A 17,108-nucleotide genomic window follows, 5' to 3' on the forward strand; every position below is an offset into this window, starting at 1 on the left:
TCAACATCACTTGGGGAGTTAATAATAGCTCCCAACTTGCAATTGTCTGCAAACTTTGTCAGCCAGAGTCCCTTCTTCATGGTCTAGACTTCACAGAAGTAGATACCAAACAGGAGAGGACCCAGGACTGAATCCTGTGGGACTCCAGTCATGACTCGTCAGCAGTCTGACTTAGAGTCTGCTACTTTCACACTGTGGCTTCTATCTGTGAGCCAGTTTGCAACCCACCTAGTGATATATGGGTTGATGCCTAGCTTAGTGAGTTTTTCTATGATTACTGAGTGGGGAATAGTATCAAAGGCCTTGGCCAGATCAAGGTAGGCTATATGAACCACCCCGCCTTCATCCACAGCTCTGGTGACTGACTCTAAGAATTTGACCAGGTTGAGCAGGCATGATCTACCCTTCACAAAACCAAACTGTGTGGGATCCAGAGTTTGGAGATTCCCTATATCCTTGTTTATTAGATCTATGATGATGCATTCCATAGCTCTGCATATCAGACTCATCAGGCTAATGGGGTGATAGTTCCGAGGGTCTGTAATCACTCCTGCTTTGTGTAGAGGGATGACTGTAGCAATGCACCATTTGGTAGGGACAAAGCCTGAGGTGAAGCTGTGGTTGAACAGGGCACACAGGTAAGACGCCAGTTCACTATGTATTTCATGCAAAACACAACCAGGGATATTGTTAGGTCCCATAAAAGCTGTATTTTTGGCCTTGAACAGTGCTGTTTTAACCAGTGCAGCAGTAATACTGGGTGCCTGGCAATCTACTGGTATTGCGATTGGTCCTTTGGGGGGAGAGAGGGGTAAAATTGGCACTAAATCTGTCAGCCAGAATATTGGCAATATCTATTGGCTGTATAGGAGGTACCATTGTACACTAGCTCAGAGCAAATCTGGGTATTGCTGTAGAGATTCTTTACATATCTATAGAAGGCCTTGTGGTTGTCTTTACTATCTGCTGCAATCCTGTTTTCATAGCTAGCTTTAGAAGATTTGATAAGGGATCTCAACTTTTTATTGAGGCTGATAAGAGAATTTTTCCAGTCTTGGGACTGCACCTTATTCCACATCAGTTTCTTCCTTCTGTTGTAGAGTTTGTTTATGGCAGGAGACCACCAGATTGGCTTCCTTTTTTTGGAGGACAGTGTCTTGTTTCTATTGGATATAGCAAGATCCATGCATTTGTGTACATGTTCATGCAGTGGATTGGTGTATGATTCGGAGGTCATGCAACTATTCTCTATTTGCATGGGTGCCGTGAAGTTAGCAACCTTTATTTTTAGGAAATTTAGCAAAGTTAGCTTTGGAGAAGTTTTTCATGGTGGTTACCTTTTCAGGGGGAGGAGGGAGGGATGTGCATTTCCAAAGTGATTTATTTGCAGTCAAATCTAACCAGGGAGGAGTTGACTACTGGTGTAGAGCAACAGTCATCCATGTTAGTAATGACCAGGTCAAGAATGCTGCTGCCTCTAGTGGGGTTAAGAATGAGCTGGTCCAGGACATTGGAATTAATGAATTCCAGGAAACGTTGGGCAAGTGCATTGGTACATGAGTAGTTTTCGTTGACAAGACAAACACCCAGTTCAGTGAAATGCAAGTTCAACAGCCCGATAGGGCAAGGGAAGATGGGTCGCAGATAGTTGGAGGTATCTTGAATTTATCAAAAATTACATTAGAGCAATCTCATTATTCTTTGTTGAAGAAGGGCCTTGGCTTTATACCTTCAGCCAGCAATGACTTAGTTTCAGTCTTAACAGACTTGAAACAGTTTACTAGAAATTTAAATTTAAAAGTGTTGTTTAAGCAGTCTGATTTAGTGTTGAATGCTTGTAGAAGACGTAGCATGTATATACCGATTAGTATACCAATTATTACAGCATTTCATTATTTATGTGAAATAAAGTTTAGAAAATTATTTGATGTTGATTTTAAAAAAAAGCATTATAATTTATCATATGATGAATACATCGCCTTGAAGCAGTTGCAATCAAATGAGAACATTATTATTAAGCAAGCAGATAAAGGTTGTGTTATAGTTGTCATGGATAGGGATAAATATTATGCAATCATTACTGATTTTCTTGATGATGTTAATGCTTTTCAACAGATTCTAGCTAATGATGTTAAAAAGCATATTAGTGATGTAAATATGCACGTATATGATCTTCAGATTAATGGTGATATAGACTTGGACTTGTTCCATTTCTTTACTGTACCATGTCCAACTATACCGCAACTATATGGTCTACCAAAAATTAATAAGTCTTTGGTCAATCCACCCATGAGACCCATTGTTTCTGGGAATGGGTGGATAACAGAACTTATATCTGTCTATTTACAGAAACAGTTGCATCTGTTTCTGTTGCGGTGTAGTAATATTCTGAAATATACTGGTGATTTTTTTTGGTTAAGCTGTACCATTGGTATAATGGTTTGAAAGCTAAGAGGATTGAATTGGGTGAGTTTTTGTTTGTAACTATGGATACTGTCTCCTTATTTACGGTTATACCGAATAGTTATGGTATAGAATCTATTAGGGAGTTTTTGACGGCACAAAAATCTGTGTCTGTGAACTATACACAGAACATTTGGTTAATGTTGGATCTAGTGTTGAGTAATAACATCTTTATGTTTGATCGACAGCTGTATTTGCAGCTTACTGGTGTGGCTATGGGCACACCAATTGCAAACACGTATGCGAACTTGGTCCTGCATCAGTGGGAAACTAAATATGTATATGATGGCTCCAGATTCCTTAATGATAATGTTTGTTTTTATCAAAGGTTTGTCGATGATTGTTTTATGATTTGGAAAGGTTCTTTGAATGATCTTATAGAATTTATAACATATTTGAACTCATCTACTACCTTTTTGAGATTTAAGGAGACTATTTCTGAAGTTGAAGCTGTGTTTCTTGATGTTAAAGTTTTTTTAGATAATGGGTTATTGCAGCCTGTTGTTCATAAGAAAGATGTTCATGCAAGAAGGTACTTGCATCGGGGAAGTATGCATGCCCCACATGTTTTTAAGGGTGTGGTAAAAGCTCAGTTTGCTAGGGCCAGTAGGCTTAATACTATTGATATAATGTTTCACATGCATTTGGATGAAATGTTCAGTGAATTTTTGGAGAATGGTTATGAATGTGAAATGTTATTGGAGCTTAGGAATACTGTAATACAAAATACGGAATGTGTATATAGGCCCTATTTTATGGATAGTGATGTTCAACATACTAATAACATGAATGCTAGTGGGTATGGACATGATAAAGTTAGGTATGCTATGACTTTCTGTAATAGAACACATTTAATCAAGCATGTTGTAGAGAAGAATTGGCCTGTCTTAATGGCTGTGATGGATGTTAGTAGAGTTTTAGATGCAGACCCTATTTCTCATACAGGAATATGAGAACTATAAAGAGCTTAATTTGTTACAAAGATTTTAAATGTAGGAATCAATCTGGTATTAGTTCTTATAAATTAGCTCGTTTTGGTACTTTTAAGTGTTTGGGGTGTTCATGCTGTGTAGAAATTGCGGATAGCCCCAACTCCCTTTTTAATCATCCAGTAACAGACAAGAATTACAGATTTAATTCTGTAGCTAATTGTAATACAAATAATGTGGTCTATTTAGCTGTATGTGTGGCATGTCCCGCGTTCTTTGTGGGTAAGACCACACGTAGACTGAAGGACCAGATAATTGAGCATAAGTCTGAGATTGGGAGAGAGTATGAGACTAATGCGCTATTTAAACATATAAAAGTACATGGGGGTGAACACAGCTTTAAGTTTAGAGTCTTAGATGTAGTTTCTCCACCCATTAGGGGTAGGGATATTAATAATATCTAAGAGACTAAGGAGTATCAGTGGATACTCAGGCTTAATGCAGATCGTAGCCCAGGTTTAAATTCTCCTGTCAGTTTGAAACCTATTTTAGCTAGGATACAACGTACTAAATTATGATTAGATAATATTTGTATATATGAATTGTATGCTATTTGATGTATATTTTTAATTTTATGTTTTATATATTTTCATATGTTATGTATATAACATGCATTTAAAATTTTATGTTTCTTTAAATATGTTGGTCATATGACTTTGGCTGCAGTCATATGACCTTTGGGCTTTTGTATAAAGCATGATTGCTTGGTTAATATTTTATGTCTAACACTGAAGAAGGGTTTTTGCCTGAAAGCTTTGTTTTGTGTTATTATATAAAGTTTTTGCTTAACGATTTGTGTTTTATTTGACATTCTTGGATTCCAGCTTTGTGGTGTGGATACATGAGTAGTTTTCCCAGTAAATGGAGGGGTAGTTGAAGTCACCCGGTATGAGAGTGTTAGGCTGGACCCTAATATTCTCCAGGGTACTTAGGAATATGGAGTGTGAGTTTTGGGACATGGTTGGGGACCTATAGCAGGCTATGACCTGAATTGCTGTCTTACCCAATGTTACCTGCACCTGAAGTATCTCTGATGCGTTATATTGGGCTTCCAGTCTGGAGGTGTGAGCAACACCACCACCTTTGGAGCTTTTGTCCAAGTTCTGGGGCTGAAAAGTATGAAATGAGTTATAGCCTGGTAATGCAGGGGTGCTTTTTGCTGCTTTAACCCAGGTGTCTGTTACAGCACAAATATCGATGTTCAGCATTTTGAGAAGTGCTTCGAGCGAGTGTATTTTGAGATTTAGCTTTCTAGCATTGAACAGTCTAACCCTCAAATTGCATTTGTTTGTAGCTGTTATGGTGGTAATTTGGTCTGTGGAACACCACCTAAAAAAGGCACTATAGGGTGGCAAGAGCCCTGGCCAGTATCCAGATGCCCAGGAGTGACAGATGCAGGGCATCTCTGGTAAAGCATAGAGGTCTGTCAATTATTTCATCCCAGGCAATCAGATACTGGACACCTTAGCATGACACCAGAATGTTAGCCAATTGTTGAAATCAATAATTTTCTGCTTGTACTGTGGTATCATTCTGGGTGATGGTAGTATGCTGCTTAGGGCTAGGGTCATACCCGCCTGGGCTACATAATCTGAGAGCTCCTCCATGTCTCTTTTCATGTAGTCCAGGGAGGTACATCTCAGGTCATTCACACCCACCTGTACAATGACAGAGTCATATTTGTATTATATCCCCTTGTCGGGGATGAGACGAGCTGGTCTATTGCTCTAGAATTGATGAAGTCGAGGAATTGTTGAGACAATGCATTAGTGCAAGAATAGTTCACCCAGTCTATGGTGGGGTAGTTGATGTCACCAAAGATCAGGGTGTTAGGGCGTACCTTGATGGAGTCTACTAGATCCAGGTAAGAGGAGTGGGTGTCCTGAGTCATGAAGGGAGATCTCTAGCTAGCTATAACTTGGATGGGTGTCTTGGCAACTGTCAGTTGTACCTGGGGTAGTTCCAGTGCATCATGCTGTCAAATCAGCCTGGAGGTGTGCCTGTCCTTGATGAAGACAGAGAATCCACCACCCTTAGTCTTCCCAACCTCATTTTGGGGTCGGAATGTGTGGAATGAGGTATAGCCTGGTAAGGCAGAGTGCTCTCTGCAGCCTTAAACCAAGTTTCTGTGACAGCACAGACATCAGCCTCTTCCAATGCAAGGAGGTTTTCCAGTGAGTCCATTTTAAGGTTTAGGCTCTTAGCGTTAAGCAGCATGACCTTCAATTTGCTTTTTGACAGATCTTTTATGTTGGAAGGTTTATCTTTGGGACATTGCCTAAAAAAAGGTACAATGGGGTGGGCAACCGCCTTAGCCAGGATACAGAAACCCAGTGGTAACAGGTGAAGGCCATCTCCTGCAAAGCATCATGGCCTGTTGACCATGTCATCCCAGACAGACAAACACTGGATCCCTTTGGAATGACACCAGAAACTAAGCCAATTGTTGAAGTCAATTATTTTTGTTGGTATTGTAGTATCATTCTTGGTGAATGTAGGATGCTGCTTAGGGCTAGGGTCTTACCTGCCTGGAATGCATACTCTGAGAGTTCAGTCATGTCTCTCATCATGTCTTAAGTCATTCACAAAAATGTACAATGAGAGAGTTGTACTTGTTGTGCAGAGACTTAAGTGCATGCATGATGTGGCAGATTCTGGCACCAGACAGACAACTGACCTTCTCCTTATCAAGCCTGGTGAGGGGGACATTGGCGTGTCTCACAACTGAGTCATCAATGACTAGTGTGTTTGGTTTATTAGGTCTTGTGGGCTATGATGGTTTATTGTTTTGCCTTATGAGCTGTGTTTGTGAGACACCGGTGTGTTGTCTGCTGTGTGATGTGTTTGATGTTGTGTGTGGAATGTTTGGGAGTGTGTTTTGGAGGTCTCTGTTGTTTTTATTGAGGACCTTTGCATAGGTGTGTGTGTGTCTTGTGCTTAGCTATGTGATGTGAGTGGTGTGGTGTTTGTGCTGGCAATCTCCTCTTTGTCATGATTACTGACTGTGGCATGAGAGAGCTTGGTCTCCAGGTTACTGATGTACATGCATTTCTCACAGGTGGAAGAATTATGTGCTAGGAGAAGAGGGTTGTCAGTAAACATGAGGCAGTTGCTACACTGTCTCAGTATGCCCATGTTGACCAGGCTGGCAGGAGAAAGTGATGGGAATTGTCCAGACATAGTGTTCCTAATGCTTGGGCAGACTTATGGAAAGAGGATAGTAGAAGATAGTAAACTTTGATCATCATGTGTCTACAGTGGTGAGGAAATCATTCTATGTTGCGCAACTTATAAACAAAGGTATAGCATCTAAGTCCAAGTAAGTCATTGTTCCACTGTATTTGGCATTCATCAGACCTATCACTGAGTACAATCCCCCCTTTGGTATGTACCTAACCAAGCATATCCAACAATTGGAACATCCAGAGGTTCCTCACTAAAAGAATACAGGGCATAATTAATACATCCTAAGCAGACCTCCTCAAGGCCCTATCCCTGTATTCTGTCTCCTACAGACTTTTGAGGGGAGATCTATGCCTGGCATACAGGCATTGTCAGACCCCACTCTGATGGACCTCCTGCATATCCACAAAACAAACAGCACCAGAATTACCCATTCTAAAGACTTGAATCTTGCCTGTGATATAAATAGGACCTGCTGGAGAGACAGGTCTGTATTTCAGAGACTACCTTGTCTATGGAACAGGTTCTCCATCCATGTGAAGCAGAGTTCCTCCCTAAACCAATTCAAGTGCAACTTGAATAATTGGATGGGAAACCGAAAATTCATCCTTGTTTTGGCACCTATGTCTCTCATGGACACAGATAACCTGTAAATTGTTCATCTCCCAGGCCCATCTTTACATTTATCAAGGGAATCAGAACTTGTCAGAGATTTGGGATGCATGGCTAGGCTTAAAAAGGCCTTTGTGGCCGTTAACCTAGCAAACTCCTATGAACCTATGAACACACACACACACACACACACACACACACACACACACACACACACACACACACACACACACACACACACACACACACACACCTGCAGAAAGAATACCTTTAAATATGCAAAGAGCCAGCATGCAGACATTAGCAAGAAAATGTATATCAAACAAGATAGGCTTAGTTGTCCTTTTCAAATAACACAGTTTTTTATCTGTACTTCTTTTGTTTAATGATGGAAGTGTAGTATCTCAAAAAGGCAATTTATTCAGTGACAGACTGCCAAAGGAAGCTGACCACAGGAAGCAACCTGAACATTTGTGATTAAATGCTTTTCTGTGGAGCTTTAGATTATATATTCTGTAAATTAAAACAGTGTAGGTGACTTAATCTTTAGAAATCTGGTTTGAGAACTGTAATATTTTTTTTCCTGGCTTTCATATCATAATGTTTTTTACTAAGTTGTCACACATTTCTCTTAATTAAATGATCCATCTCACCCCTTCATATCTTTAATATCTAGCAAGCTCAAAGTTCCTGCCTTGGATCTACTAAATGTAATAAGTATTACATGGCTAAATGTAAATAATTGTCACTGTATGCTATTTAGAGCTACAGAGGTGTTTGATTTGATTATATAATGTATTCCAGTCAGTCTAGATGTTTTAACATGCAGTATGCCTGGTTTTGCCCTGTATAAGCTCATATATGCTTAAAAAGGATCAGCTGGACTAGATATCCAGTTTCGTTAGCTAATCAACTAACAAACCAGACAAGTAAAACAAGTAAGATATCAAAGACATAGAAAGCCAAGACTTCAACAGGTGCTCAGGCTATTGTAAAGGCAAGTATGCCTAAGAGTTACAAATTGTTTACGGCTCTGATTACTTGGTTTTGGACTCTTATCTTTGAAAATAAAGTAATGCATCTTACCTATAAATCATTTCCAAGCATTCCTGAAAAATAAATTAAGATTCACATTAGTTTATTCTGATATAAAAAAGTATCTATAACTAACTTATAAAAAACTGTTCCAACAAAGAAACGTGCATAAGACTATGTGATTTTATACACATGCAACAATATATTTACCACTATCCTTTCCATGCCTTTGGAAACAGGTCTTGTACCCACACATTCAGGATAGCATGTTACTTCAGCAATATTCAAGGCTGCCACTGTCAGTGCTCTGTTTTATTTTCAAACTGAATGTTAGTGTAAATTTAAGGTACGTAAACCAATGGCTCTATCATATGCTAGTGAGAAATCTGATGTATAATAATCTTGGGTCTTCTGTCTTTTGAAACATATGCAGTACATATCAGTAAAGAAAGGAAAATATAGTGTGTGCATCACACATAGTATATGTGTAAGTAGTGCATTCAGTGTTCAGAAAATACAACACTCCTGCAGTCACCTGTGTAACAGCAATTTAAGTGCAGATTCAGTACATATGCAAATTAACATCTGTCTCAGACTGTACAACATTCATAATGAAATAGTTTTCAGACCACCAGCTGGTCCCAGTGTTGTAATCCACAGGAATACAACCATGCATTGCCTGAATGGCAGCGATTTCTTTCCTCTTCTCATACACTGCCCAGCTGACAGAACTAAGCAGCTTATTAAAAATAATAATGAAAAGCTGTATTACACAGTATGAAAAACCCACTGACAATGGCAATAACTGTTTTGCAGACTAACCTGCTATCACAAATAAACTTGTTCTGACCCCACCAGTGATGCCAGTGTGATCAAGCCAATGAAAGCTGTCACAGCACCAGATCCCCGTGCTACCATATCACAATAATTATTGCTAGTCTGCCGTCGTGTTTATGGAATAAAAGCTTTCTATCAATCACTCCCACACAAAGCAGCTGGTCAGTGTGCAACAGTGACAGGCAGTTCAGTAAAATGCATTATGCCTTACTGAACTGCCCGTCACTGCTTTGTAGTGTTGTCTTGTTACACAAAATGTCACAAATCACAAGAATGGGTGCACCTGTTACACTTATGTGCCCTTCAAGAGAACTGGGTGGCAACTGCATGCTGCAAAACGATTGTACACATTGGCACAGTATGTCTGGAGCACCCCACCCCAGGCTTGGGGTGTCTCCCTGAGACTTCACAGAAAATGGAACATCCCTGCTGGACACTCCCAGTTAACAAATGTAAATAAATAAAGCAACCTCAACAAATTGACTGCTGCTTCAGCAGCACTGTGTGATTTAACATCTTAGCTGCCCACTCAGCAAATATTTACAGGCGGGTACTTTTAAGACTTTATACTGCCCCTGCCCTCTACCTCATCATCTGCAGTTGTCCTTCAGTCACGTTAGCAGCATAGCATACACTCCACAAGCTGAGAAGTTAACTTGTACCTCAGTAGTGTAAGCTGTTTACTTATCTATGCACAGCTGCACTAGTACATTCTCTAAACTTGTGCATGCTTTTGCTGATGTAAATATTAGGTGGATGTGTAGTGCATGCTGTACTATTTCCTTACACTATTTTTTCTCATGTATATTACTTACTTCACTTATTCATATTTCTTCTAAACATGCGCAAATAATTGTGAGCATTCTACAAGTTTCACAAATGTGCCATAAATATGATGCATTTTCATTATGTGCAGTAAATACTCTGTACCTGGTAAAATTTCAGTAATTGCTATTCTGTTTAAGCTGTCCATGGCCTGGTTTGTGGCCATAAAGGTCAAAGAACCACCTCAACTACCCATTAGATAACTATATTACTAAAATAAATAAACTAAAACAGAGCGCTTTGTTTTAATTGCCTCTAAATCAAGTTATTGCCGTAATATTAGCAAAATGTTTGGTGTTGTTACTCATGTACCATGTGCATATACTGTGCATAATATCTTTGTTAAGATTAAATCCATTCCAAGGTAACAAATATCAGTAATAAGGTATGATCTTACCAGTGTTTTTTTCAATATTACTGACTTACATAGCTGAAAACATTTCTAAGTCTACTTTTTACTGGGAAAACAGGAATTCCACTATATATTTTCATTAGAAACTCTAAGTTAAAACTTCCTAACCCCTTCCCAATATGACTTTAATCCTGCTTGCAGAACAACCAAAGCCCTTATAGCCTTCACAGAAACCACAGACAAATGTAGGGATATCAGCAAACTTGCTGCCTCTCTATCTTAATCTATCCAAAGCATTCAACACTGTTTCTCATAGCAAACTCCTCAGACAAATGTCTAATTTTAGCTTATCCTCCCACCATACAATTGCTCAATAGCCAACTGACAGGCAACAATGTGCTAATAGCAGAACACTTTCAACCTAAATATAGGCATGCCAGAAGTTTCAGTCCTAGGACTCCTCCGAGTTAATATATTCTCTACCAATCTCCATATTGCTACAAGACACGCAACCCTAATACAATACACCAGTGACTCTACACTCATATGTGCATCAGATAATCTGTCTGAACTTCTTCAAATAAACCAAAAAGCATTCACTTCTGTTGAAATCTGGCTCCATAATATCCAATTACTACTTAACCCCCTCAAAAAGCAAAATTAATACTTGCCTTCCCTAAAATATAATTAGAAGACTTGGCTAATTTTAAAATTCACTCACTCACTTAGCAACACTGAGATGGTTGTTTCCAACACTAAATTATTTGGTGTTTTAGTTAATGAAAATAGAAAATCTGACCTCCATGTTCAATACAACATAAAAATATTCTCCAAACACTTGACATACTATATAGGCACAAAAACCCTCTAACAAGTACCATCAAAACACTCTGGCAAATATTTTCTCCCAGTATTACATGGTGCCCAAATCCTTACTAACCTCTAATCATCATTTAATACAAAACTTAATAGTTTGTTACAAAAGTATTGCCAAATTTGCTTCAAATAGCAAACACCAAAGCTACCATTGCTATACAAATGTAATGCCTGTCATAATTTACAATCAGCAATATAAACTTACCATGCAAGCAGGCCTCATCAATCTGACCAACAGCTCCTGGCTATTTGGAAACCATCCAAATCCTCTGGCAATAATCACTACTCTTTCACAGTTGCAAAAAGTGGAACTCACTATCACTGTCCATTGTATCTTTTTCTGACCTCTGCATTTTCAAAGCTCAGCTTATGGAAAATGTATCCACTTCTTGGCTCTACTCTTGCTCCATTTCCAGTTAAATATCATACTCTATACTCACTTTTTGTCTTATGATCTATTTTACCTTTGGGGTTTAACTTCCACTTCAACCTACTCTCTGACGCCTATCATACATTTTCATTCATGTTTCCCTCCTCGAAATCTATTCCTTTTTTCTTCCTACTCTCTAATGTCCCTTTTTTCACCTTTCACCTAACTCTTATCCCTTACCTCCATACCTAACAGAATTCTCTGAAAAAAAACACATCTATGTTTACTGCAGCCTCCTAACTGCTTCAATAATAAAAACAATATTCAAGTACATATATATATATATATATATATATATATATATATATATATATATATATATGGTTTACCTTTGAAAGGTTGAAAATCAACCTACCGAACGGCCCTTTGTGTGAACCGGAATGATGAAAATCGTCATTCCGATCTGCACCGCAGTTCAAAAATCAGCAAATCGAAAACTAGATTCACTGATTTTCGAACTACAATTTTAAATACATAACGTAATGCAGGGGGGCAAGCCCCCCTGCACCCCCACTATATTATTCTAACTCTGAGGTCGCATTACAGTAGGGGAAGGGTCCACATCCTGATCCCCACTATAGTGCACTCCGCACCCTAAATGCCAAATCTGCAATGAGCGAATGTCAATGTGCATTCACTCATTGCACATTCAATGCATTTCTATTCAATCATCCATAATCTTGAAAACTTACTTCCGGGCAATGTACTTTCGACCATTGCAGTTTCAAGCATTCAAAAGTAAACTATATATATACACCTTTAAAATGTTATACAATTTCTAAATACGCATACAGATATAATGTTATCCCATATTATCTTTAAAATGTTATGGCATATTGTACTTCAATTATTGTTAATTATACATGTGGAGATTTTCTCCACAGCCCTCCACTGAACATAGATACTTTTAACCCAGCAGGACATTCTCACAAAAGAAAAGAGAAATAAATTAATTAATATTTTTATTCATAGTGAATCACAACAGTCCTCTCTGCAGGAAACCTAACTGTAGAAGCTCTGTTTTTGGCAGAGATTATAAAAATTAAATATTTGCATTCGTAATTGTTGTGGTGTTGCATAATTCCATCTCTAAAAGTGTTTATGCTGGATATAACAGTTCAACAGAAAATACCAGAAGAACATGGCAATTCCAAAGCTTCACAAAGAGAAAGCTTATTCATAAACCCCTTATCATTATGAACCCAAGGTAACATGTCTTCATTTCACCACAAGTATATGGATTAATTAATTAATGCATTTTCAGGAGAGCCGAGAAGCTAAATCATTTTATTTGTAAGGAAAGCAATGGTTGACTTTGCCTTTTAATGAGAAAGGATGAGGCAGCTGTCAAATCACCAGAAATTCTGATTGTCATACAAGCTATACCAAAACGTAATTTCACCATAGATTGGAGAGCTATAAATTCTCTCCACAACATAAACTTGTTAAAATTTAGTTACAATTGGAACCCAAGATTACATAAACCCAATGTTTTAGGTAGCTACATTTCTCTTAAATCGGTAAGTTAAAAGACCCTTTGCTTCTGGATACTTGAACAGCCAAATCCCAGGCTCTTTTTCAGTAGAATTTATCCACTTCCAGAATGCAGTGTTAATCCATCTCTTTGGATAACTAATTAATTAAATGCATGCATACATGCATACATGCTGCATCCATGCATAAATAAACAAATAAATGATATTGCATTTCAGTTTAACTGAAACCTGGCATCAACAAAGTCACTTTCTTTGCTTTAGACAGTACTATCCAGCTACTGGAAAAAACATAGATTAGTTTCTGTAACTCAGAGCATCCATTATGAAAAGAGCTGCAGTGAAAAGTGCACGTTTGTGTTTTTCTTCATAGATGCCATACCTGGATAAAACTCAAGTCGGTTTTCTTCTTGATGTGATTCAGCTGTGTCGAGATCTGGTCATACTCAGCCAACCTTTGACTTACTTCTTCCTCAAAGCTGTGTATGCACTTTTCTTCATTCTTGGCTGCCTCCTCAATTTTACTCAGTTGCAGCTGCTTCTGTTTTCTTACATACTCGATGTATTCATCAAACTCTTTCTCACATTGCAGCATTGTGGCTTTTTTGATATCCTGCAATAAAATAAATCAGCACACTTATCTTAGGAGGTAGTTTCACTGTCCCTTAATCCAGTCCACAATTTATTATTTTCAATGTCCTAAAAGACAAAGGAGGAAACAAAAGGTTTACCCAAACTACAGCATTATAACAATCAAAGATAAAGGACAAACAAAACAGTTTTTAAGCTGCATATAATCTCCACTTGCTCTTTCTTGTCATACCTTTGCCTTTGTTACAAACACAGTAAAGCAATTAGATCACTCATTCTGTATGCAGCTATATTTCTTTTGAAGAGACAACTTGGACCTACTGAAGTGATTGTAATATAAATGGCAAAATCTTTGAGGGGGTCTGATTTACTTCTACAAAGCTATTGAATCCATAAACAGAATTTAGCAAAACATATTTCAGAATATGGCTATGCAGCCTATGCTTAACATTCTCAATGTGTTTATATTCTTTCTAGACTGACTGAGATATGGAATGTGGGAACAGCTAATTTCAGGTCCCACTTCCCAGAAAAAGGTGGCTGCTGTTTGTAGATGCCCTAAAGAGTGCATGGAAAAACTGAATAAAAATCCTAGGTTGTACTTCAGTATGATTTTGTTGATGCAGCATGAGTTCCAGAGATTAAACACTTTACATCATACTGTCAGATAAGAAGTGTAAGGCTTTGGACTGTGCAAGAAACAAGAATTTTCTCCTCTGAAACATTGGCACTGAGGTCCGAAAATATTCACCAGTTCCAGTCCTTGTGTATATCAAGCCCGTAAAAAGCTAGCAGATCTCCCTGAATCTTCAGTCAAGGAAGTTTTGGGAAAGACCCTTGTAGCTGCTTCTGCCATTTTAATTCTTCAGTTATGTTAACATGGACCAAGGAGTCTAACAGGTGCATGAGTCCGAGGGTCAGCAGGAGACCCCATAGTGCAATGAAAGTGAGGGCCAGCATCTGCCGGCTGAGGTGGGATCCCCCTGCCCCATGTGGTGGGCACACTGCTGGCCCATCTCACCCATCCCCTTGGGGAGCTGGATCATAAGCGTACCTGGTGGGACCCAAAAGATGTTGAATTATGCATGGGCAGGGTGAAGCCAGAGGAAACTCTGGTGGAGGTCTGTAGTGGTCCTGATGTGCAAGTCAGTTATCCGACCTGGATATAAGGGCGAATGGCTAATCAAATCATCAACATCAACTTTGTTGGTACTTGTGATAGAGCAGTAGGCCTGAGAGTGTGCCTACCACTAAATGATTAAATGATGTTTCTCCTTTAGTTTGAGATTAGCCATACCATTTTGGATATCCCCTTCTGGGGTGATGTTTTCTTTGGACATATTTCCTAAAGATGTCTAAAATAAAAATAAAATCCAAAGTGGAAGTGTCTTTTATGTCTAATGCTTCCTCTTCTTCAAGGCCTTCTTATTTTTTACACAAAAAAATGAACAGAGTCAAGAGGACCAGAAGGCATCAGGTAGTGCTGCCACCCCTATCTCTGATAGTAAACTCCCAGAAGCATGACTCTTGTCAGAATAGTTGCTGTAGTCCTGACAGCTTAGCATAATTATTCATGTGATACTGTTGTTTTTTTCTCTGTTTTCCCATTTTGGGGAGTCAATGGGTCACAGGTGATGTTAGGGATCAGCAAGGGTGTTAGGAAGACACAAAAAGAGGAAAAGGAATATAAGGAATATAAGGCTAGCAATTATGACAAAAGACAGAGCATGTAAAACGCTGAAAGGTCATTTTAAGTGAAAAATGTACAAAGAAGTTATCAAAAGCCAACCAAGATAATACAGGTAGCAGAAGTCTCAGGCAAAGAAGATAAGGCAAGTGGGATTACATTTATTCTATAACTGCTGTTTTTAAGAGGTTATGTAAATTTGGGTTCAAGGTGGTGATGGCTTGTTCCTCACAATTCTCAGGTGAATAGAAAAAGCTGTTCTATTCTTTTTCTGTTTGTTGATATAAAGAAAATAGACACTTGGAAACATAGATGATACAGTTGCTATTTCTGAGTGATATTTTGCAGGAATGCTAATGACTGCTGCCACCCTATATATCCCACTAAGGACAAACCCTTGCTTGAGAAGCCTGTGGTTAATGCTGTTCACTATCTCAGAAAATGGTGACATCAGCTGGGGCTGGAACGTTCTTTAAAAACACCCAATGACAGATGATTTCAATAAGCATAGCCATTTGGCAACACCTTAAGCTTTAAATGCAATAAGGAAAGACTTGAGTGTGATTGCTGCAAGGTATACTTTAAGGTGAACAGAAGTGTAGAAGGCAGCCCCTTTACTGATAGAAGAGTGTGCTCACTGAATTTCAAAAGTATTTTCAAATAATACATGCTGCTCCATCAGATGAGCCCTTGGAATATGGACATTTCTTATACTAGGAGAGTTTATCTGCGTAGATATAATTAGTTTCTTTGCCCATTAACTTCAAGAAGCTATGATATATTATGGATCCTTAAAAGAAGACAATCTGCTAGGAACTGATGGCTAGCCCAGTTTGGTTTATAGTTACATGGATGGTTACATGGTAGCTGGTTTGGAGGATGTCCTTCTTGAAATATGGAAGAAGACTAATATTCTAGCATGCTGGAAACATGCGGTTACCTCAGTAGTACTTAAGCCTGTGAAATCTGGTCTGAAAAGACAGCTGTATTAACATATTACAATCCGTTTGTAGTGATAATATTGGTCACTAGTATGCAAACCATTCTATTAACTCTTATATAGTAAAGTCAACACAGTTTCATAAGAGACCCTGATATTATCAGAAAGGCATTACTTCTGTTTAACTATACCAGAGTTGAGACAATGCCTTGGCTCCTTCTCAGCCTCGATGCAGAGAAGGTATTTGATAAAATGAGATGCATTAATTTGTTTGAAGTATTTTTGGGTACCTCCAAAGATTAACACACATGATGCAAGACATTTTGCCACAGCTCTGCTATGGTCAAGACTGACCAGCTTATCTTTCGTTCAGAGTGGGACAGGGAAGGTACAAAAAAGGTATGCCTGCTTTATCCACTACCATTTCTGCTATCTTCATTTGAAGTGTAGCCACTTGCAGTGACATTAGGTGAAGACAGTTGTGTCAAAGGAATTACAGGTGGAGATAAAAACCCGTAAGGTGAACATCTTTGCAAACAGAATCACAGCTGCTCAGGGCTTGCAAGATTGCCCCTTCCACTCAGTATTGAAAGTAATTTGTTTCCCTGTTTTTCTGAGTCATTCTGTATAACATTATCTGTCGTCCACTATGGGGATTTGCAGCCTGCAAAGAATAATTTTCAGTGAAGGCAGTAGACAGACTGTCACCTTTGGGTGCCACTAGGTAAGTTGCTAGATCCATGTGTACTGCTAAACTTGCAGCCAGTGCTACAAAAGGAAAAGGACACATCATGT

General features: G+C 38.7%; 1 protein-coding gene across 3 annotated transcripts in view; it reads right to left on the reverse strand.

Moving 5' to 3' along the window:
- LOC122809234 (probable E3 ubiquitin-protein ligase MID2) overlaps positions 1 to 17,108 on the reverse strand; it is a 367,361-nt gene that overhangs the window by 37,070 nt on the left and 313,183 nt on the right. For all 3 annotated transcript variants that reach the window (XM_044080546.1, XM_044080545.1, XM_044080547.1), the window contains exons 4-5: positions 13,478 to 13,708; positions 8,334 to 8,356 (exon numbers count right to left, since the gene is read on the reverse strand). In XM_044080546.1, the coding sequence (XP_043936481.1) occupies positions 8,334 to 8,356; positions 13,478 to 13,708 (254 nt within the window). The remainder of the gene's footprint in view (positions 1 to 8,333; positions 8,357 to 13,477; positions 13,709 to 17,108) is intronic.

Source organism: Protopterus annectens, chromosome 8.part0 (assembly GCF_019279795.1).
Source record: "Protopterus annectens isolate FY-2018-M chromosome 8.part0, PAN1.0, whole genome shotgun sequence".
Taxonomy (NCBI): domain Eukaryota; kingdom Metazoa; phylum Chordata; order Ceratodontiformes; family Protopteridae; genus Protopterus; species Protopterus annectens.